This window comes from Sycon ciliatum, chromosome 1, assembly GCF_964019385.1.
Source record: "Sycon ciliatum chromosome 1, ocSycCili1.1, whole genome shotgun sequence".
NCBI lineage: Eukaryota > Metazoa > Porifera > Calcarea > Leucosolenida > Sycettidae > Sycon > Sycon ciliatum.
The window spans coordinates 37,240,415-37,258,085 of record NC_088643.1 but is presented as its reverse complement, the minus strand read 5'-3'; the positions used below and the strand labels follow the sequence as shown (position 1 = coordinate 37,258,085).

General features: G+C 49.1%; 1 protein-coding gene across 1 annotated transcript in view; it reads left to right on the top strand.

The window, feature by feature from the left end:
- Positions 1-17,671, top strand: part of LOC135824135 (uncharacterized) — a 29,019-nt gene that overhangs the window by 3,421 nt on the left and 7,927 nt on the right. The window contains exons 3-8 of the mRNA XM_065336917.1: positions 1,101-1,582; positions 3,101-3,412; positions 8,400-8,693; positions 14,565-14,719; positions 15,704-15,897; positions 16,203-16,338. Of these exons, the coding sequence (XP_065192989.1) occupies positions 1,101-1,582; positions 3,101-3,412; positions 8,400-8,693; positions 14,565-14,719; positions 15,704-15,897; positions 16,203-16,338 (1,573 nt within the window). The remainder of the gene's footprint in view (positions 1-1,100; positions 1,583-3,100; positions 3,413-8,399; positions 8,694-14,564; positions 14,720-15,703; positions 15,898-16,202; positions 16,339-17,671) is intronic.

Sequence of the window (17,671 nt, the reverse complement as noted above, 5' to 3'; positions counted from 1 at the left end):
TCTGAATTTTCTAGGGTAAATAACTAAAATTACTACTCAGAAAGCAGCAGAAAAACTACTTTGCGATCTGTTCGAGCACATTTCTCTTGCCAGTGCAGGTCTCTCCAAGATTCTTCATTCTTATTCAGTTTGTGACTGCAAAGGATAGTATGAAAAGTGCTCCTTTATGCGACTAGTTGTCATATCCTCTACGAGGAGGGTGAAAAACTTGCAGAAAGTGCCGTAGATTTTTGATTTTACTGCAGACAATGCCGCAGAAAACCCCCCTTTTCCCCACGGAATTTGCCGCGGAATTTTGAATTCTTGGCCGCGTTTTTCCAAAGGAACAGCCGAGCATGCCATTGATCAAGCGCTGTAGGCCAGCAAAATGGCCCCAGTGCTTGATTCACAATGAGAAACACGTTCCAACAGCCGTATCGCTCGCCTCAAGACCAACTCGCCCATTCAAATCGCAGCAGAATGTTAATATCAAACTCCAGTACATGCACCTAGTACCTGAACATAGTGTTATATTATGATAGTGGTGAAGACACACATCACAAAATGGAGGTGAAGACACACGTCACGAAATGGAGGTGAATACACGCCTATCGAAATAGTAAAGAAAAGTAATTAAAACATGCACATCCACACACACACACTCTGTAAGCTGCAAAGTTGCGAGTTGGCACAGAGCTCTCCTCTCACCACTACCATCAGGTTACCCCTGGCGTGTGGTCGATGCATGACTGGTGACTTAGCAGACATGCACACTAGATAGCGCTTGGTGCATTAAAGATGGCGCGTTTTGCGGCGTTTACGACTTGGCTCAGCGTTAGAGCTCTTAGCCACAATGTAACTGTGCTGGTTAGAGAGCATGTGTGGCCAGGCCTGTAGTTACTAGCTAGCAGCATTTCACCCGGCGTGCAGTTACTACACTATCACTACGTGTGTATTTCTATTTACCATCATTTCATCAGGTGTCTCTTTACCACCATTATTCTACTAGAAACACGACTGCAGTAGAGTCTTCGAATTCATTGTTTGTACATGTATACCGGCATGACGTATCTAACACTACCGATTTTCAATGGTTTTGTCTGGTGGTGCTCTCTTGCCAGGTTTACTCCTCTGGTGAACAGTGCTAATGGCCGTCCAGTCACTGGTGCCGCCGCCGCCGCCGCCGCCACCACCACCACCGCTGGCGGATCAGTGGCTGGTGTGCCGTTGCCAGCAGCCACTACATTGCTATCAGGCACATCAACACCATGGACACGCACAGCACAACAGCAGCAGCAGCAATACCGCCATCTACATGCTACCGCACACACCTGCATCCGTCGGAAGGTTGACCTCGGACCCGGCCAGCCCAAGAATGCCAAGGTCAACGAGGAGGCGCTGTTCCGCCACGTCCGTCCACCCATGGACAATTCCTATGGTAGCAATGAGTTAAAGAGTGCCAAGAGGCTTGTTAATGAGCTCATTGGTAATCAACGCTCCCAGAAGAGTGTTAGCAAGATGATGCAGGCACAGAGCCGCAAGTATAAGCGAGATGCAGAGCTGAGGAAGTTAACTGGAAACAAACCGGAACATTCAGCGCACGGTATGAATTTTGAAGTTGATTTGCCAAGTCGAATGGTTACAGTTGATCATGAATGCAAGCAGGCACACATATTCATTACACTCTTGACTCGCTTGTATCCCCATCTTCCAGATAACTTTCTGCTTGTACTTCCTCCGCGTCATTAAAATTGTCGCTTCCCAGAGCAATTTTTCGAAATTATTTTGTCCAGTCGAAGGGCAAAGAAATCAGCTAGAAATTGAGGCAGAGCATCGTCGACGGACCAAGCTTTAGTTTGTGGCCCCCCGCTTCGCTGCACTTGCAGCTAAGGTCGACGTCTTCATCAGAGTTTGAGGCAGACCCTTCAGCACTCAACAATACGCTGAACAAGACCCGCGTCAACTTCAGGTCAAGAAACTTCGTTTTCAAGCGATCCATGCCTCCAGGTGGCAGGCGATGAAGGCAAGCTAGCATTTTTCAAGTACACTGTAACGACCTTCCAGTGGGATAGGGTAAGCAGTTCCGCACCTTCTTTCCTTGGAAAGCGCTTCGCTGAATTTGTTGGTGTTTTCAGACCTGGTACCTTCGCAGCAACATGCGCTACAAGTAGCGCATTTTAGGAATTTGAGACCACTTTGTTCTTGCCATCGTCATCTTCAGCAGTTCGTATTCAGGAGAGATACCAGGATTCTTATACCCGAGCTTGCAGTCTTGACAAATGCCCACGCGGACGATGTGGGACGGCATGAACTCCAGAAAACGAAATGCGCTCTGGGGCGGAATACGAATAGTGCGGAGCGCGATGAATTTGCTTGGTGCGGAAGAGAGCTCAGACAAAGTCCGAGACCACCACGGCTTCAGTGACAAGTAGACATTGCGCAGGAAGGGTCACACCAGTGTTCAAACACAGAAAACAGTGATTCCGACAGTCCGAATAAGACGAGCCAAGTCACAAATATTGCGATGTGCGAAGCGACAATTTTAATGACGCGGAGGAAGTACTTTCTTAAGAAGAGGTTGGTGCGGCTTCGGCGGCACTTGGGGAATTGTGTGTTGCTCCCTACGTGGGAGCTCGCGCTTTTTCTGCCGACTTAATTCTCACTTGACTGACTTACGACTGCCATCCAGAGCACACGAGAAGTCCATCGAACCTTCCACGCGGCAAACCTGCAAGAAAGCACCACTCCCTACCCAATGCACAGTGTTTTCTTGCAGGTTTGCCGCGTGGAAGGTTCGATGGACTTCTCGTGTGCTCTGGATGGCAGTCGTGAGTCAGTCAAGTGAGAATTAAGTCGGCAGAAAAAGCGCGAGCCCCCACGTAGGGAGCAACACACAATTCCCCTTGTACTTTCTTGCTGCATCTAATCAATATCCTTTTTATCGTGATGTTGCTCTTGGGCGCACATTAGAGGACAATATCCTCCGAATGATGCATATGTAACTTATCCCTATGTTGTGGATGGTGTCAAGACTCAAGAGTATATTGTGCTTGTGTTGGTGTGATCGCTATACGCTATTTGTTCTTGTTGTTCTTGTTCTTGTTCTTGTTGTGACTTTCAGCACAGACTGGTGCCCCTACCGCTGGCCAAAGGCAGGCAAAGGAGAGTGCTCGAGAAGCTCACAAGACAAGAAAGTCGCCAATCACAGATTTGCCAGAGTCCAATCTACCCCCACCTGGTGTAGAAATGGACAAGGAAGATACCAAGCCATCAGTGAAAAGGCGTATCATGTACCCACTTGTGTTTGGATCTCGGGACCGGAAAGTCAGCCGCAGCTACAAGCGTCTGATTGATCGGCTCAGAACCAAAGCAGGAAAATTGAAGACCAAGCATCCGCTGCAAGCGATCCACCCTGGTGGCATGTCTTCCGGAGGTATGTATGTGTGTGTGCGTGCGCCATTTCGTTGTGTGTGTGTGTGTGTGTGTGTGTGTGTGTGTGTGTGTGTGTGTGTGTGTGTGTGTGTGTGTGTGTGTATTGTGTATTGTGTATTGTGTATTGTGTGTATTGTGTGTGTGTGTGTGTGTGGGTGGGTGGGTGGGTGTGTGGGTGTTTGTGTGTGTGTGTGGGTGTGTATATGTGTGTATGTGTGGGTGTGTGTGTTTGAATTTGATATTGTCACTGTCGCGTCGTCCGTAGTCCTCCATCCGCAGTGGGCTAGCTACCCCTCGGATGTGTAGAGTTTCAGCTTCAAAGCAGCCAGAGTTTGGAGGTACCCGTCAGAGGCGCCCAGCTGGTGCTCTTGTCAAATTTGCTTCGTGGAACGTCAGGACTTAAGTGAACATCGATGGCCCGGTTTCAACTGCTGCTCGTGGAAAGCACGTCGTGGAAGACAAGAAAATCAACATCGTTGTCAGTGAACTACGTCGGTACGAAATAGAAGTGGCCGGATTCCAGGAGTCGAAGTGGTTTAGTAAAGATATATTCCGTGTCGAGGATGCAATTGTTCTCACGTCAGGTCGCGCCATCCCAACGGACGATATCAAACGAGGCGAAGGAGTTGGAGTCGTACTACGCGGACGCGCACAGCAAGCGTTCGTAGCAGGGGGAAGTCAGTGGTCTGCTGTCTCATCGCGTGTCGCACGCTGCAAGCTAAAGTTCGGTGACATTTGGGTCCACGTCGTGGTGTGCTACGCACCGACTTTCCGGTCCAGTCGCGATGCAAAGAACGACTTCTTTGACTCTCTTCAGGAAGTTATTCTGTCCGTACCCACCCAGGACTCCTTGATAATCTTGGGAGACTTCAACGCTAGAGTTGGAGCTGAAATCTGTGACGATGGCTGGTATGGAACACGTGGCCCACACGGTATTGGCATTGTCAATGAAGCTGGCGCTGAGCTTCTCCAGTTTTTAGCGTGCAACAGCCTTACTGTGTGCAACACCTGGTTCATGAAACGTAACATCCACAAGTGTACCTGGCAACATCCCCGCTCGAAGCGTTGGCACTGCATCGACTATGCAATGGTCCGGGAACAAGACCTGTCCAACTGCAAGGATTGCCATGTCATCAGGGGAGCTGAGTGTAGTACAGATCACAACCTTGTGTGTCTCACATACCGCATCCGCTCATCTGCTTGCCACAAGCGTGCAAAAAGACCTGTCAAGTTTGGTGTGCAACAACTTGTCAAACACTCCTGCATGACGGAAGCGCAGAGAGCTGCAACCTGTAAAACTCGTGAGCAATATGCGACGTCTGTTGCGTCAGAGTTACGATCCTGGAATCCTGATGGCTGCGTTGAGGACAAGTGGTCTGCCGTCAAATCTGCTATCGTCACCAGCGCTGAGAAGCACCTTGGCCGTCCATGTCGTCGCCAGCCTGATTGGTTTGAAGCGTGTGCTGATGTTCTTGCACCTATGCTGGATAGCCGCAATGCCTTACATCGCAAATGGCTCGCCTCTGGTTCTGACGCTGACAGGCGTCGCTTTGTCGAGGCTCGTAGCAAGTGCAGAGCTGCCGTGCGTAATGCAAAGAGTGAGTGGATTGGACGTAAAGCTAATGTGGTTGAGTCAAGTCGGTTTAGTGGCAAGCACGCATGGTCTGCAATCCGTGATATACAGAAGTGCTATTCGGGATTATCACCAATCTCCATCCCATCCATCCGTGACAGTGACGGAGTTATCTGTAGCTCCCAGGAGGGGCAAGAGAAATGCTGGCTGCAGCATTTTGCCCGTCTATTGAACATTTGCAGCACCTTCGATGCTACCATCTTTGACCACATTGAGCAGCGTGAAGTTGATAAGTCACTCGGCCAACTTCCCTCGCTAGAGGACCTCACTATGGCTATACGCCAGCTGGCTAATTGCAAGGCTCCTGGCTCATCTGGAATTGTACCTGAACTGCTTAAAGCTGGTGGTACACCATTGCTTGAGGCTCTGCTTGATGTTATTCACACTGCATGGACCAATGGAACGGTTTCCCAGGATTGGCAGGATGCCCAACTCGTCCCGATTCCCGAAAAGGGTGACTTGACCAACTGCAACAACTGGCGCGGCATTGCCCTCCTAGATGTCGCTGGCAAGGTTTGTGGCCGTCTCATTCAGGACCGTCTCCAACTTGTCGCGGAACAAGAACTTCCAGAATCTCAGTGTGGCTTTCGTCCTGGTCGCGGCTGTGCTGCTGCCATCTTTTCCATTCGCCAGCTCATCGAGAAATCGTATGAGCACCGTCAGAAGCTGTTCTGTGTCTTCGTAGACCTGAAGAAAGCATATGATTCCATACCACGCCAGGCACTCTGGCTAGCGTTGGGGAGGCTAGGCATTCCTGAAGGGCTCCTCAATCTAATCCAATCGTTCCACGAGAGCATGCAGGCAGCTGTGCGCGTCGGTGCCAGCACTACCGAGTCGTTTGCGGTCAACAATGGCCTCCGTCAAGGCTGTGTGATGGCCCCAGTACTTTTTAATCTGTACTTCGGTGTTGTGCTTGAGCGGTGGGCACAAGTGATGCAGGACAGCGACCATCCACCTGGCATCCCCATCCAATTTAGCAACAATGGCAACCTTTTCTCTAAGCCCGCTCGTCAGTCTACTGCCGCAATCATCAACGACATTGAGTACGCAGATGACGTGGTCTTGCTCGCTGAAGACCGCCCTGGTGCTGAGAAGTGCCTTGAAACATTCTGCACGGTTGCCTCTTCCTTTGGCCTCTGCGTCAACGCTGCGAAAACGAAATTTCTCGTGGCAGGTAGCCAAGTCAACATGCCTGATAGAGCCGATATGAACGTCAACGGTGATACTGTGGAGCACGTTCCATCCTTTATTTATCTGGGGTCCGTCGTGACACCGGATGCCCGCTCCTCCACTGACGTCAGTCGCCGCATAGCTGAGGCTTCCAAAGCCTTTGGAGCTCTTTCTTCCAGTCTTGTCGGATCGCTCGCTATCATTAATCAGGAAACGAAAGCTATACGTGGCCTGTGTCTTGTCCATTTTTGCTGTACGGCAGTGAGTGTTGGATGCCCTTGACAGCTGATAGTAGACGTTTGGATGCCTTCCATCATCGCTGCATCCGCACAATATTAGCCATCCCTCGCAGCCAGCAGCAATCCGATCGCATCACGTCTGCGCAGTTACGTCGTCACTGGGGTGACCCAGTGCCACTCTCTGTTAAGATGCGCCATTGTCGTTTAGCGTGGCTTGGTCATGTGGCTCGGATGTCGGAGGACCGTGTCCCATAGCAGCTTTTGTTTTGTTGTTTGTTGGCTGCGCGCCCCTTCTGCGGTCCCAGGCGCAGGTGGAGAGACGTTGTGGCTACCGACACGAAGTCCATTCCAGACTGGTTTGATTGCGCACAAGACCGGTCAGCTTGGCGAGAGCAGGTTCTGGTTTTTCAGCCTCCTCGGGCAGTAGAGAAATCCGTACTCTGCTCATCTTGCAACCGGGCTTTCTCTCGTCCTCAAGACAAGGCACGGCACAAGTGTTTGGCTGAGTGCCAACTTCCCGTCCACCAACAGCGTGGTTCAGCACAGTGCGTCAGGTGCGGCCGATGGTTCCGAAGTAAGGGTGGGCTTGCAGTTCATCGCTGCCAGCCTGCACCCCCTGAACATGCAGATACGGCATTGACGGCGTCTCTCGCTAGTTGCTGCTTTCAGCATTGTCAACGCTGCAATCGCTGCTTCAAGTCCCGGGCTGGTTTTAACCGCCATAACTGCAACCGTGGAAAACGTCTTGCTGCAGCCGATAGGGAATCACTGCTGCTGATCTTCATGCATTGCGCAAAGCGTTTCCTCCGACAGCAAGACTTGACGAGGCACCAGAAGTCCTGCCAATGACGGTGCCCTCCAAACTCTGGCCCCCTCCGGGGGTGACATTGCCCAATGGGCAGTCATGCTATAGTAGTAGTAGTAGTAGTAGTAGTAGTAGTAGTAGTAGTAGTGTGTGTGTGTGTGTGTGTATGTGTGTGTGTGTGTGTGTGTGTGTGTGTGTGTGTGTGTGTGTGTGTCAATGTGCGACAATGTTCGACGTTAGAGAGGTTCCGCATAACGTAATTACGTGAGTAAAAAACGTAGTCAATCTACGGAAAGTCTTACGTAAACTGCATGCGCATCTGTGTTCCGCCATACGGAGTTTTCAAATCACGTAGCTGCCCTTGGCAACTCCGAACGCGGCAGTGTACGACCAGATCGACCTGGGGAGAGAGTCATAAATTTGTAGCCCAATCCACTTACGGACCAGCTACGTTATCAGAGCCCTAGCTACGTACTCTACGTAGACAACTTTCCGTAAGTGGAGTGCAAACTCGCGAATTCACGGGTTTTCCCATCCAATAACGTAAAGTTGCTCAACTTTACGTAGTGTGGAACCTCTCTAATGTGTGACAATGTGTGACAGTGTGTGTGCCAGTAAGTTGGGTTGGTGTCTGCACTATTGCCAGATAATGGCTGGGTTTGTTGCCATCAGGCTCGCTGCTTGAAGGTGTATTGTCGTACCTGCCACATTTTTATTTTCACGGTCCATATAATTATTTTCTGTCTGAGGTATAATACCGAGGTATACGCTTATTGACCAATGGTCTACAGTCAACCTCGAATATGGCATCAACTCGCGAACCACGACATTATCTTTAGACCTAGTGACCATTTAGCTGCATACCTTCAACCTCGCGACGAACGATAACTCACAAATAACGGCACTTTGCAGGGTGTGTCGGTCGCTGGGCAGTTCAATAGCCAACTAAGTCATCTTTCCAAGATTCTTTTTAAATCTCTCTCCCCTCTCCCGACGGAGGCCCACGCGGCCAGTTTCTGGCAGTTCGCAAGTTCGCTTGTATGTGTGTGTGTTGGGGTGATTGTGGGTGCAAGTTGCGTATGGCTGTGATGTGCTTCTCAACCCTCTCTAAACTCTCATCTTCTGCTTGTCAATCTCTTAGGTGATTTGGTCTCTTACTGCAAGCGTATGGAGAAACTGACAGCAAAGAACCGAAATATCCATCGATGGCTTGAGGAAGCACGCATGTCACCTGATGAGCGTGAGGCCAAAGCCCGCATCGCAAAGGAACAGAAGTCGTTGGAGTTTAAGAAGAAATCCAAGTCCAAGGCCCTGGCAGTGCCGGAAAAGCCACAGAACAATGCCGATGTGCAACTGCGGCGCAACGTCAAGTTACTGAAGCTTGCTGAGACCATGGCCGCCAAGCCAGCTCTCAAGTATGCACCCACCGCCAACGGTATGTAGCGTGTGTGCATTACGGCCGTGTCATTGCTTACTCTGTGTATGTGTATGTGTGTGTGTGTGTGTGTGTGTGTGTGTGTGTGTGTGTGTGTGTGTGTGTGTGTGTGTGTGTGTGCATGCATGCGCGCGCATGTGTGCGTGTGTGTGTTTTTCAAGTCCACCCTAGAGTTTGGGGATTTCAGGGGGTGTCGGCCGTTGGGCGGTTCAATAGTCAATTGGGTCATCTTGCCAAGATTCCTTTTGAGTCTCTCTCCCCTCTCCCGGGAAGACCCACTTGACCAGTTTTGGCAGTGAGCAAGTACACGTGTGTGTGTGTGTGTGTGCACGTGTGTGTGTGTGTGCGCGCACGCGTGTGGTGCTATTTGAGAAAGTTCCTTCTTGTTAGGCGGTGTGGTGCACTAACTACTGCATGGGTGTATGCAACATCCACCCAGTCTAACTTGACATCTAATGTACGTAAGGGGTGGTCATGACCAAACGATCAAATCTAGACAACTTTTGGACAGGTATTTCCTGATCCCATATGGATCACTGCACCCAGGTACCATAAAGTACCGTTGATCCGCCCCCTCTCTAATTCCCGCCCCCTGTCGATTACTACTTGTGAAGGGACTTCGGCGTATACAACGAAATACAATGTTAAACCGACGTGTGCACTGCTGTACACAATACTTGCCAATCCAGGATGAAAACGTGCACAATCCAGCACATCGAGTCTGATCCTCTACGTTGTTGTACATCGTACTGCACTTGACAGCCTTGATCTAATTCCCGCCCCCTGCCGAAAACCCAGCTGGGAAGCGACATGGCGTAGGGGGGGGGGGGGGGGGGGGGGGCGGATCAACGGCACTTTACGGTACATGTATTCTTCAACGCGCTCGACTCGAGTACAACGAAGCGTACCATTATGGTACGGTTTGAGAAGTACAGTGCTTATCGCCTCTACATGTAAGGTTGGCGCCTATACTGCCTATAGTAATATACCTACTATAGTGATACATTTCTCAAATTCATTTTCATTTGCCATTGCTAAGTATACACAGTGACCGTGTATAGTAATACTTGTCTAGAGTAGTATTATATAGGGGTGAAACGAATATTAGAACTTTCCACTAGGTTCGCTCCGAGAGGGAGTTGAAGAGAATTTGATTTGTTGCTTCAAGGTGTCGAACGTTCGTCGCTGCATTCGTAAATGCATGCCGTCCCATGCTTGTACTGCAAATAACAATATACATGTATATCGCGCAGAGCTCATATTGTCAAGTTATACAAGAGAGAGAGAGAGAGAGAGAGAGAGAGAGAGAGAGAGAGAGAGAGAGAGAGAGAGAGAGAGAGAGAGAGAGAGAGAGAGAGAGAGAGAGAGAGAGAGAGAGAGAGAGAGAGAGAGAGAGAGAGAGAGAGAGAGAGAGAGAGAGAGAGAGAGAGAAAGTCAAGAAAAACGAGTGAAGATAGAAGGGCACTCTACTGTGACGAGAAGATCGCCATCGCTGACCTTCGTCACAGTAAGAATGTTGTCGTCGAACCGTCGGATAAGACCAAAGGCTTTGTTGTGATGTCACATGGTAGCTACGTCCAGAAAGTAAGTGAAATGCTGGAATGTCCTGAGAACTATGAGAAGTGTGATGTAGCCGTCGGCGATCTTGACAGACAGACACGCACTACCGTTGACGGCATCACTGTTGACAAACTTCAACCTGCACTCAACAAGTCGATACTTCCACACAACTCACGGAAAAGTCAATTTTACGGTCTCTCGAAGGACCACAATCCCCTGCTTCCTTTGCGACCTGTCATATCCACTTGTGGCTCGTCAACAAGCAATGTCTCCCTGCTGTTGGAGAGACTACTGAATCAGTTGCTCCGATTTGTCCCAGCCCATTTGCCAAACACGGAGGAATGTCTCCAGGAGTTAAGAACCCTTGGTAGTCTTCCGTCCGACTGTATTGTTGCGTCGCTGGATGTCGTGTCTCTGTACTCCAGCATCCCTGTCCCCGAGAGTATCGACGCTGTGATGAAGCTACTGGAGGAGCATCGAGATGGCAAGTTTATCCCGGAATTGCGCACTCAACAGATCATACCCCTCGTGCTTCAGGGGAGCACCGTAAGCCATCCGGAGGCATTTCCCTGTATAATGCGGGAGAGGGTGCGCGTTTCAGGCTGTGGCAGGTCACGGAGAATGGATTGGCTGATTTCAATAGAAATCACATCCCGTTCCTCGCTGCCTTGGCTTGGGATGCGACGACAGTGATCGCTGTGGTCATTGATGTTCATGGGGTTACCAGATTGGATGGAGTTGCGCAGGATGTCAGTTGCGTTTCTCGAGTTCTGGAATGCTTGGGGTGCTGAGTGGACAGGATCGGCCAGAAGCCAAGCCGCCATACTTGACTGGCAGGGTGAGGATGGCTGGGGCAAATTGCTCCAGGATGACGTCTCCTCTCCAAGGCCCTGGACAACACGCTGACGGTGTGACCACTCACATGATAGAGATCGATTGAGCGCACAATACGCGGACTGGGGATACTTCCTGGCAGCGGCGACAAGACAATTGTCTTGTCGCCGCTGCCAGGAAGTATCCCGACAAACAATTTCACTCCATCAGGTTCACCGATACAGCCTCCTAGGAAACGGGCGGATGTGGTTACTTTGATGTTCAGATCCCCGCAGATACACAGGTACACAGTGTGCAGTGTACAGTACACAGATACACTGTGTACCTGTGTACAGTACACAGATACACTGTGTACCTGTGTACAGTACACAGTGTACCAGTGTATCTGTGTACAGTACACAGATACACAGGTACACTGATACACTGTGTACCTGTGTACTGTACACAGGTACACAGTGTATCTGTGTACAGTACACTGCACACTGTGTACCTGTGTATCTGTGTACGTACACTGTGTACCACCAGTGTATCTGTGTACCTGTGTACTGTAGGGAACAGGCCTCTTTTACAGGCAAAATAAACACAATAAAAAGCCTTGCTTACGGTATTTTTGTTTTTGCGAGAAAAGACAGTGATAAGGACCATCAATGAAAAGGTATAATAGAATTAGAACTGAAAAAAACGAAAGGATAAAGGTAGTAGATGGGAGAGCCACGGAAAGAGAGGAAACCCAGAAAGAAAGAAAAACAGAACAAGACTCAGTGACCAATTCCAACGCCGGCACCGTCATGTACGGAGAGTCCCATAAGACGGCGACGGGAGCCTCCCAGACGCATGTCCACGGCGCTGAAAATGGCGAACTGCGTGGGCACGCGTACCCAAGCCATCATGGTGGAGAAGGGCTTCTCCCACTTCGCTGCTAAACGGCTGGCGAGACGCTTCTGGTAAGCACTGTACTCGCGGTGGAGGACAGCATCAGTGGAACACACCAAAGGAGTAAAGGAGCCTCGTGGCTCTTCAGCGGCATGCTTGTATTTCCGCTTCTTTGCTGCAGCTGCTTTGTTGGCGGTGGCATTCCAGGACAGGTTGGCCTTGGCATAACTGGGTGCGTCAGCATCTACGATGCGGTTATCGAAAAACGCCACCCGGTTGCCTTCCCATACTCCGCGAGCGAGCCAGTCCGCTTGGAGCATGGGCCGGCCATTCCTGTCCTGTTCAGGGATGAGGATCGGCTCGATGGTAACGCCGCCAAAGGCAATGTCGGCAAGCTTGGCATCACTGTCACGGAGGTCGTTGTGGCCTCTCTTGATAAGGCCGCCCTTATGGCAGTCAAGGCCGTGCTGGAGGGTGAAAGGGGCGCCACATCCGGTACAGTGAGACGGAAGGGAGTTGGGTTGCCTGCCGTAGCGGATTGCCAGCTGATCCCGAAACTGGGTCGCAGACATGTCGTAGCCTTCCTGACGGAGCGGTAGGGCAGTCAGCCAGCCGGAAGCATGTCCCTCGACGATGAGAGAGATAGAGTGCGCCGTTCCGTTTTGGGGAGGTCTTGAAGCTGTGTACAGTGTACACAGTGTACACTGTACACACTGCACACAGTGTGTACACTGTGTACACTGTGTACACTGTGTATTTTTTTAAAAACTTTTTTAACATTTATTGATTTATTTTTTTGAAAAACGTAAAAATGTTTGGCACCTATGAAATCAGGGGATGGCCCACGCCTGGTAAAAAAAAAAGAACAACAATGAGGAGCTACAGTGAGAAAAAGACAGTGATAAAGGACCATCAGTGAAAAGGTATAATAAGTTAGAAAAACAGAACGAGAACATGACTCAGTGGCCGATTCCAACGCCGGCACCGTCATGTACGGAGAGTCCCATAAGACGGCGACGGGAGCCTCGCAGACGCATGTCCACGGCGCTGAAAATGGCGAACTGAGTGCGCACGCGTACCCAACAGTGTACACAGCACACTGTTGTGTACATGTGTACTGTACACCGTACACAGTGTACAGTGTACACGGTGTACAGTATACATGTACACAACAGTGTGCTGTGTACACATCAAACAGGCCTGTTCATACAATCTTAAAAATAGACTGTATTTACACGAGAATGTTTTTCAACCGGTTCAGCCCGGGTTGAAAGTCTGTACGATAGACAAAATAGGTGGGTGTTTACATGAAGATAGTTGACCCGGTCGAATACTGATATGCCGCCAAAAGTCCACTCCTAGAGTCCTGTGTGATAACGTGAATACTTTCGCGTGAAATTTGCCTGTGCAGTGCTGTTCTAACCTGGCGCGAGATACGTGCATAAGTACAGTAGTACGATTTCTCGATTTAAACCCCCTCCGCCCAGGGACGGGTTGAAATCAACCCGGGGCGAAATTTCAACCCAGGTCAAGCGCAATGCATCATATACGCGCCGGTCAATGCGTATATGACGCATCATGGCGGGTTGAAATTTGACCCGGGTTGAAACGCCTCATTTAAACACAGCCTGAGACATGACTATCATGTCCTACACTGTGTGAACATGTACATGTATGTATGACCCACCTGCAATGGATACGGATGTACAGATGTACAGTAAGAAGTCGATGCACTGGTATTGGCTTGCATGTAGTGGCCTGGTTCAATGCCTGCCCCTGCAGCTGTGTACTTCACTCGCCTGTGTGTGTGTGTGTGTGTGTGTGTGTGTGTGTGTGCGTGCGTGCGTGTGTGTGTGTGTGCGTGCGTGCGTGCATGTGCGCGCTGTATTCAGTAATGCTTTGTATATTTGGTAGTCCTTGTGTGAGACGGACTGTAGGTACTGACAATGCTTCAGTTTATTTTCAAGTACCATTTTAATGTATAGTAAAGAAAATGGACCAGGGAACTACAAATTACGCTATAATGTCCACTAACACCACCAGTTACTTGACAATCAGCTCATGCGATAACATTGCACGAAACTGACCGACAGTCCTGACGTTCTACAACTAACTGACTATCAGCTCTATCACGTCTTGGGTGCGCACTCCAACAGCCTTCCAACTTGGAAGGTTCTAAGTTATATGAAAACATAGGAGGGGAGGGTGAGCGCAACCAAGACAAGCACAAGCTGAAAGTCTCAGCTGTGAAGGACGTTGGCGGATGTTTATGCATGTCGATGACGATACTGGCAAGACCATTAGACAATACGGTCAAACCATGATTCAAGGACGCATAGCAACATACCACACAACATAGTTAGTTGTAGAACGTCAGTACTGTCGGTCAGTTTTGTGCAATGTTATCGCATGAGTTGATTGTCAAGTAACTGGTGCTGTTAGTGGACATTATAGCGTAACTTGTAGTTCCTTGGTCCTTTTTCTTTACTATAAATTAATCATTGGCTCTCCATCCGAGTCTACCATTATAACCTTGCCGATTCTCTCCATGTCCGTCTGGCTGCCTGCTCCTGGCTTGTTTCTTCTGTTCCCTTTGCACTACAGAGCATGACACGGAGATGTATCTGAAGAACGAAGCTCGGCTTCAGTTTATGTCTCATGAACTGCGTCACATGCCTAGTGATCGTGAGGGCAGTGAACGTGATATTATGGCCAGGGATTGTTCGCCGCGATCAGCGGTGGTCGGCCATGAACGTCATGTAAGTGGCCTGCTGCTGGCACATCCGTTTTCCACAAAAATGTCCGGATAGGCGAGGGAACCGGATAATCGAACACACATACTGTATGTATGCATGACATATGCTGTAAATCGGTAACTAACGATTTTCTTGCGGATAGCGAAGGATCCGGATAAGTGAGGTCTGACTGTACTAGTTTCCTCTGTCTTCCCACTTGTTCGGATTCAGTATGGGGTGTGTCTCAGCATGTTGATTTGCTCTACCATTTGCTGTGCCAATGTTGGCTACTCAATCTCCGAGCACAGCCGGACACAGGCCAATTGATTAGGAGTGAAGCGAGTACTAGTATGCCGATTCCTGTGGTACTCGCTTGAAGATGGAAAAAACTCGACACAAATGCTCGTTCTGAAAAAGTCCTTGAAGTAGAAATGCCTTCACTGCAAGCAAGGAGCAGGACATGTCCATTGTTGTACTGTCTCATGCGCTGGCAGCAGCGTAGCTCGGGTGTTGTGCAGCTCAGGGGTGCGAAATGCAAGGAGCACATGTGCCTACTGCAGTTGCGTACACTGCACAGCTGCTGACACTGTACAACCCTCAACAAAATTAGCATGGTTCTTAAAAAGGACAACATACTCGAACAACTGAGTACTGGCATTTGCTCGGGTTCTTACCGAGTACTCTAACAATAGATATAATAATGGTATTAGTACTCGTTCACCTTTACTTTGAAGTAGACTGGAATGTCGGGTTAGTAATCTTCACCTAAGCACAGCAGAAATTTCCATGCAAACTGACCGGCACGTTTTGAGTGGCCCAAATAGCCTGTATGTTATCACTTCAAAATCACCACATTTAAATTACCGGTTCCGACACCCATGGGCAATGCAATATTGAATATATGAATTGACTGCATGCGTTCTTGTTTTCCTGTACATGGGCATCCAAGTCAGTTTCTGTTCAGCATATTTCCATTCCTCACGGGCTTTGCTTGCTTGCTGGCTGCAGAGGCAAACCCGTTTCCACGACTGCGTGACCATCTCAGTGAAAGGAGGCCATGGCGGTGATGGCCGTCAGAAGTCGCGCAGTGTTGGTGGTGACGGTGGTAACATCTACATTGAGGCTGTGCAAGGTGTGTCGTTGGATGCTCTTGCAAATCTTCCTGTGCGCCGCTTCACATCGGAACTTGGTGGCAATGGAGAGTGAGTGTTTGTGTTTGTGGAGCATACAGTAACTATTGTTAGGTACTATAGCTCTGTGAAGACTACAGAAGTGTAAAGGCTGCACATTCACTGTAACTGCTGTAGCCACTAGCTATACTTGTGTTGAGGTAACTTTTAAGTGCGCATTGAGTGCATGATGTGCATGATGTGCGTGCGTGTGTGTGTGTGTGTGTGTGTGTGTGTGTGTGTGTGTGTGTGTGTGTGTGTGTGTGTGTGTGTGTGTGTGTGTGTGTGTGTGTGTGTGTGTGTGTGTGTGTGTGTGTCACTTCTCATGATCACTACAGTGTGAGCAAGCTGAAGGGTCGCCGTGGCAATGACATGATCATCTCAGTACCAGTAGGTACAGTTGTTACCAAGCTATCTGGCGAGGCCGGCGGCAAGATGAGTTCTGATCTGAATCATGACAGCCAGAAAGTACTGGTAAGCTGCAGTTGATCTGCTATCATCAGTGCTGCCAACCTTCCCTATTTTTCCGTATTTGTACGGAAATTCACTCCTTTGCCCGCAGTACGGAAATTGACTGAAATTGTACGGAAAACTGAGAAGTATGGATCAGCTGACTATGAACCAGTTTTTCTCCATGTACATGGCATGGTACTACATGTACATGACTATGTACACAGTAATTGAATGCAGAGCACATACAATGTACTTGTAAAACTGCGGAGTAGACTTACTATCACGCTAAAAACAGTGTTCCTGGCTGCAACCTCGAGCCTCAGACAGTGACAAAGCTTTCAAGCGCTGTGTAGATCTACGTGTGCTGGCTAGGCTACAGTGCGCGTGACGCATTACTTCCTGGGACCAAGACCATGTACGACTTACTGAGTACCCGGCACATGTATGCAGTACCCCGAACTGGGCCGAATTCGCGCGAAGACTACAAATGTCGCAAAAAATACATTATAAATCATGGGATTAAAAAAATTGGTAGTACGGAAAACTCTGGAAAATACGGAAATTCAGCAGTCCGAGTACGCAAATCAGACCGAGCAGGTTGGCAGCACTGTATCATGGCCAGCTCTGGACAGCATAGCTCTCTCTGTCTCTGTCTCTCTTTGTCTCTCTCTCTGTCTCTCACTCTCTCTCTCACTCTCCGGGTCATAACTTTGGTCTCCTTCCCTCTGCAATCTTGGGCTTCCTGAAAAGCTCGTTACAAGAGGGAAACATTAGGCCGACATTTGCTACCACGAGGGTCAAAATACCAGTGCCTTGGTTTCAACGCCAATATTCTGCAAGAAATGACAGGGTTACAGTCAATTGAAGATTCAATTATGTACATGTATGGTCGAAAGTTGTACATGCCATCTACAACGCATTATAAAAGTCCCCTTCCCACCCCCATTTTCAAGTCATATGATTCAGTATGTTCACCTCAGTAATAAATCACACTTGACTGTAAGTCGCACTCCCTTGTTCAACCTTGAAGTTTGTTGTAAAAAGGTACTACTTATATTCTGGGAAATACGTTTGAGAGCATCAGTAAGCATATTCACCCAATCTTCATTCACTAAAATAAGAAGTGTTGACAGAACAATTCGTCGTATCATCGCCGCAGTAGAAATCTGTTTTGTTATAAGAACCAATGTCAAAACCGGTATGTGCCTGTACCGTAAAGTGCCGTTGATCCGTCACTGTGTGCAGTAGTCCCCAAGACTGCTTGGCAATGTACTCTGCTGCCAATGGTGCTGTTGATGGCAGCTCTATTTCTGGTGGTGGTTATGCTTTCACCTGGTAATTTTTCCAGCTATGA